At 38.0% G+C, this 3,297-nt stretch overlaps 1 protein-coding gene across 1 annotated transcript; it reads right to left on the minus strand.

Annotated features, from left to right (window-relative positions):
- Window positions 1-2,247: 2,247 nt before the first annotated feature.
- LOC138897376 (uncharacterized) lies at window positions 2,248-2,751 on the minus strand. The gene has a single exon (XM_070183341.1). It carries the CDS (start codon window positions 2,749-2,751, stop codon window positions 2,248-2,250), a length of 504 nt encoding a protein of 167 aa, XP_070039442.1.
- Between the last annotated feature and the right edge of the window lie 546 nt (window positions 2,752-3,297).

Raw genomic sequence — 3,297 nt, forward strand, 5'->3', positions numbered from 1 at the left:
AAGTTAGAGTATAAGAAAACATAAATTCAACCCAAACTCGGGTCTTGAGTGAGGATGGAATGATGAAATCATTGTGCTTGTCTTCTTCCAACTCCTCCTTAGCTCCAAAGTATGTCAAAAGTCCAGAAAATAAAGTTTTTCTATGTATTTATACCGTGTAGGGTCGGGCCTAGACAAAACCACCTTCTCCTAGCCGAAATAGGACATTGGCTATGTAAAACAGACACAGGCGCGCCGCATGGGGTGATGCATCATGCGTGGCATCAGTGGGGAAATCCAGAGAGCCAACAATTTGACTGGCAGCAGGATTTGGGCAGTCGCATCGCCCCACGTGCCGCGGTTGTGAAATTTTCTCAAAGTACGGATTTTGCTTACGTTTTGACGTCCAGACTTGGTCCTCGACCCCCGAACACGATCACGGCTTAATCTCTTGGGCTTTTACTCCGACTTCAAAGCTGCAAATAGCTCTAATTAGCTCCACAATATCTACATAACTCGAAATCACTCTTACAAGGCATAAAACACACAATAAGTGCAAAACACTACCAATTAAAGCTCAAACACGAATAAAGTGCAGTGATTTAGAGTGCAATAAGTGACTAAAATACGTAATTATAGACTACCATCAGCACGCTACACTTAAACCATTGCTCGTCCTCGAGCAATCAAACTACACTTCATATAGATATGACCTTTTACAACACCTCTCATATCCCATCATACCAAGAATATTTAAAAGATTAAGAACAATACAGTAACATCCTTGCCTCAAGATTTTAATCAAAAGCACCATGAATTTTTTATAACCCGCTCACTTACTCTAACACAGAGATCAACGACATTACCTTTCCTTCATGAATCAAGTGCCCTCACACAACAATAGAGAGTAGTTCCACACACAATAAAATTTAAGAACACTTAATAACTCACGATAAAAAGAATTCACTCACTCTCAGAAACAGCATTCATATGCCCCAAACGACGCACCATAGGCTTGTCTGTAGTATACTACTCTACTAATTGAGCACATTCGGTCAAGGATCAAGTAGGACTTTAATTAGTTGTAATGTAGGATGCAGGATGGGTAGGATACATTTGTATATAAGAGTGACTACATATCCCTAAGAACTTTAATACATACAATTAACCATTCAAAACCCCACACATATGTCAAGCCATAACTCCACCTTCACATCAATATACATTAACTCCCTATTTCTTTAAGCACAATTACATCAAGAGTCACCACTATCATGGAATATTTTTCACAATCATACACTTATTTTTTTCCTTTTTCAATTCAAGTAGCTCTTAATTTTTCAAAACATTGCGCCTTTCTCCTTATTTCAATAGTTCCACTCAAAAGACAAACCAATTACCTCACACTTTAACATTTACAAAGGTCATAATAAATTCAAGTGCTCATGAGAGGTATAAGGTTCAAATAGATTGTCAATTCAAACAAATGGCTTGGGCTTGTAATGTGGTTGCCAAAGAAACAGGATTACAGGCTCAACGAGGTTAACTAGGATACATAACAATTAGGTGGGCAAAAGCATATAACTGACTCAACAAAGAAATGCCTATATCACTTCCAAAACTGAATAAACTACTATTTTGCTTTGCAAACACACGGGAAAAGTTCTAGACATCAAATGCAATACACAAATAACATAAGACCTCACACACACAAAGCACATAACTCACTCAGGATTGGACTATCACGACACTCTAGTCAAAGCAGTTAAGCAAAGTTAAGATCATACAATTTAAAGTACTAATACAAGAGCCAAAAATTGAGCTTAAGCATCACAACTAAAGCACTCACTCTTCTCAAGATATAATAAAGATAAGAGATATTGCTTTAACTTCAAATCACAGCACAAGGTTTCCTACTACTCTACAAAAAAAAACTAACTACACCCGGTTCAAACAAAACCCTTGCAAAAGAACCGCGACACGAAGAAAAACCAAGGGAGAATTATTACACTACATAACAAAATAAAATCTTTTTGTGTTTTTCCTTCAACTTAAATCCCTCAAGAAACCTGTCGATGATATCCATCGTCAGGAAAAATCGAAAACAATTTTAAAATTTATTTTTTATGTTTTTTTTTTTCGTTTCTAACTACTACAACTAGCAAACAGAAAACTAATATACATACCCCCACCCCATATTTTAAGTTGTGGCATGTACCCATGACATACAATTAAAAAGCATAAGGTAAATGAAATTGCTCTGAATATCTAGCCGGGATCTAAGTCGAAGTCGGGCTCCATTCCTCGTGCCCGAACTAATGCACACATCCATGCAAACAACTTCTTCTCAGCCTTTTTCGGGTACACCCTACACTTATCTTTCTCGCTCACCGCAGCCTTCTCTTTCGAGCCCTTCACTTTGCACTCAACACTCACAGTTGGTTTGTACTTTTGTACCCCCTTTGCTACATTCATCTCAAAAGTCACAGACTCCTCACCCACTCTAAGCATGAGTTTTCTCTCGTGTATATCTAATATAGCTCTTCCTATTGCTAAGAATGGTCTTCCTAGGATGAGGGAGACCTCTTTGTTTTCCTCCATATTAACCACTATAAAATCCACAGTAAATACGAACTTATCCACCCGAACTAACACATCTTCCACTATACCCTCGGGTATTAAAGTCGTTTGGTTTGCCAGCTGTAAAGATATTGGTGCAGACCTTATCTGTCCAACCTCCTTCTCCAGTTTTCTGTAAATAGATAGAGGCATTAGATTAATTGAGGCACCACAATCACATAATGATTTATCAAAATTAATAGTTCCTAAAGAGCAAGGTATAGTAAAACTCCCTGGATCTCCATACTTTTATGGGAGTTTGTTTTGCAATATCGCATTGCAATGCTCTGTAAGCTTGACCACTGAAGTCTCCTCTATTTTCATCTTCTTTGTAAGGATCTCTTTCAAGAATTTAGCATAAGAAGGCATTTGTGATAGCACTTCTGTGAATGGTAAGTTAACATGAACCTGTTTCAGCATATCCAGAAATCTCTCAAATTGCTTGTCCAGCTTTTCTCTATATAGATTTTGAGGGAAAGGTAGCTTAGGCATATGCTTGCTCTCCTCATGTTCCTCCCTTCTAGATTTTTCTTCCTTCTTCTTGTTCTCCGCTTTCATCAGACCTTTCTTCTTCTAGTCGTCATCACTTTTCAGCTTCTTCCCACTTTCTTTTTCAAGTATCACATCTTTTTGGATCGGGGTAGGATCTTTCAACACTTGCCCACTTCTCAAGGTTACATCATTCACTGTTTCTTTGGG

This window comes from Nicotiana tomentosiformis, chromosome 8 (assembly GCF_000390325.3).
Source record: "Nicotiana tomentosiformis chromosome 8, ASM39032v3, whole genome shotgun sequence".
NCBI lineage: Eukaryota > Viridiplantae > Streptophyta > Magnoliopsida > Solanales > Solanaceae > Nicotiana > Nicotiana tomentosiformis.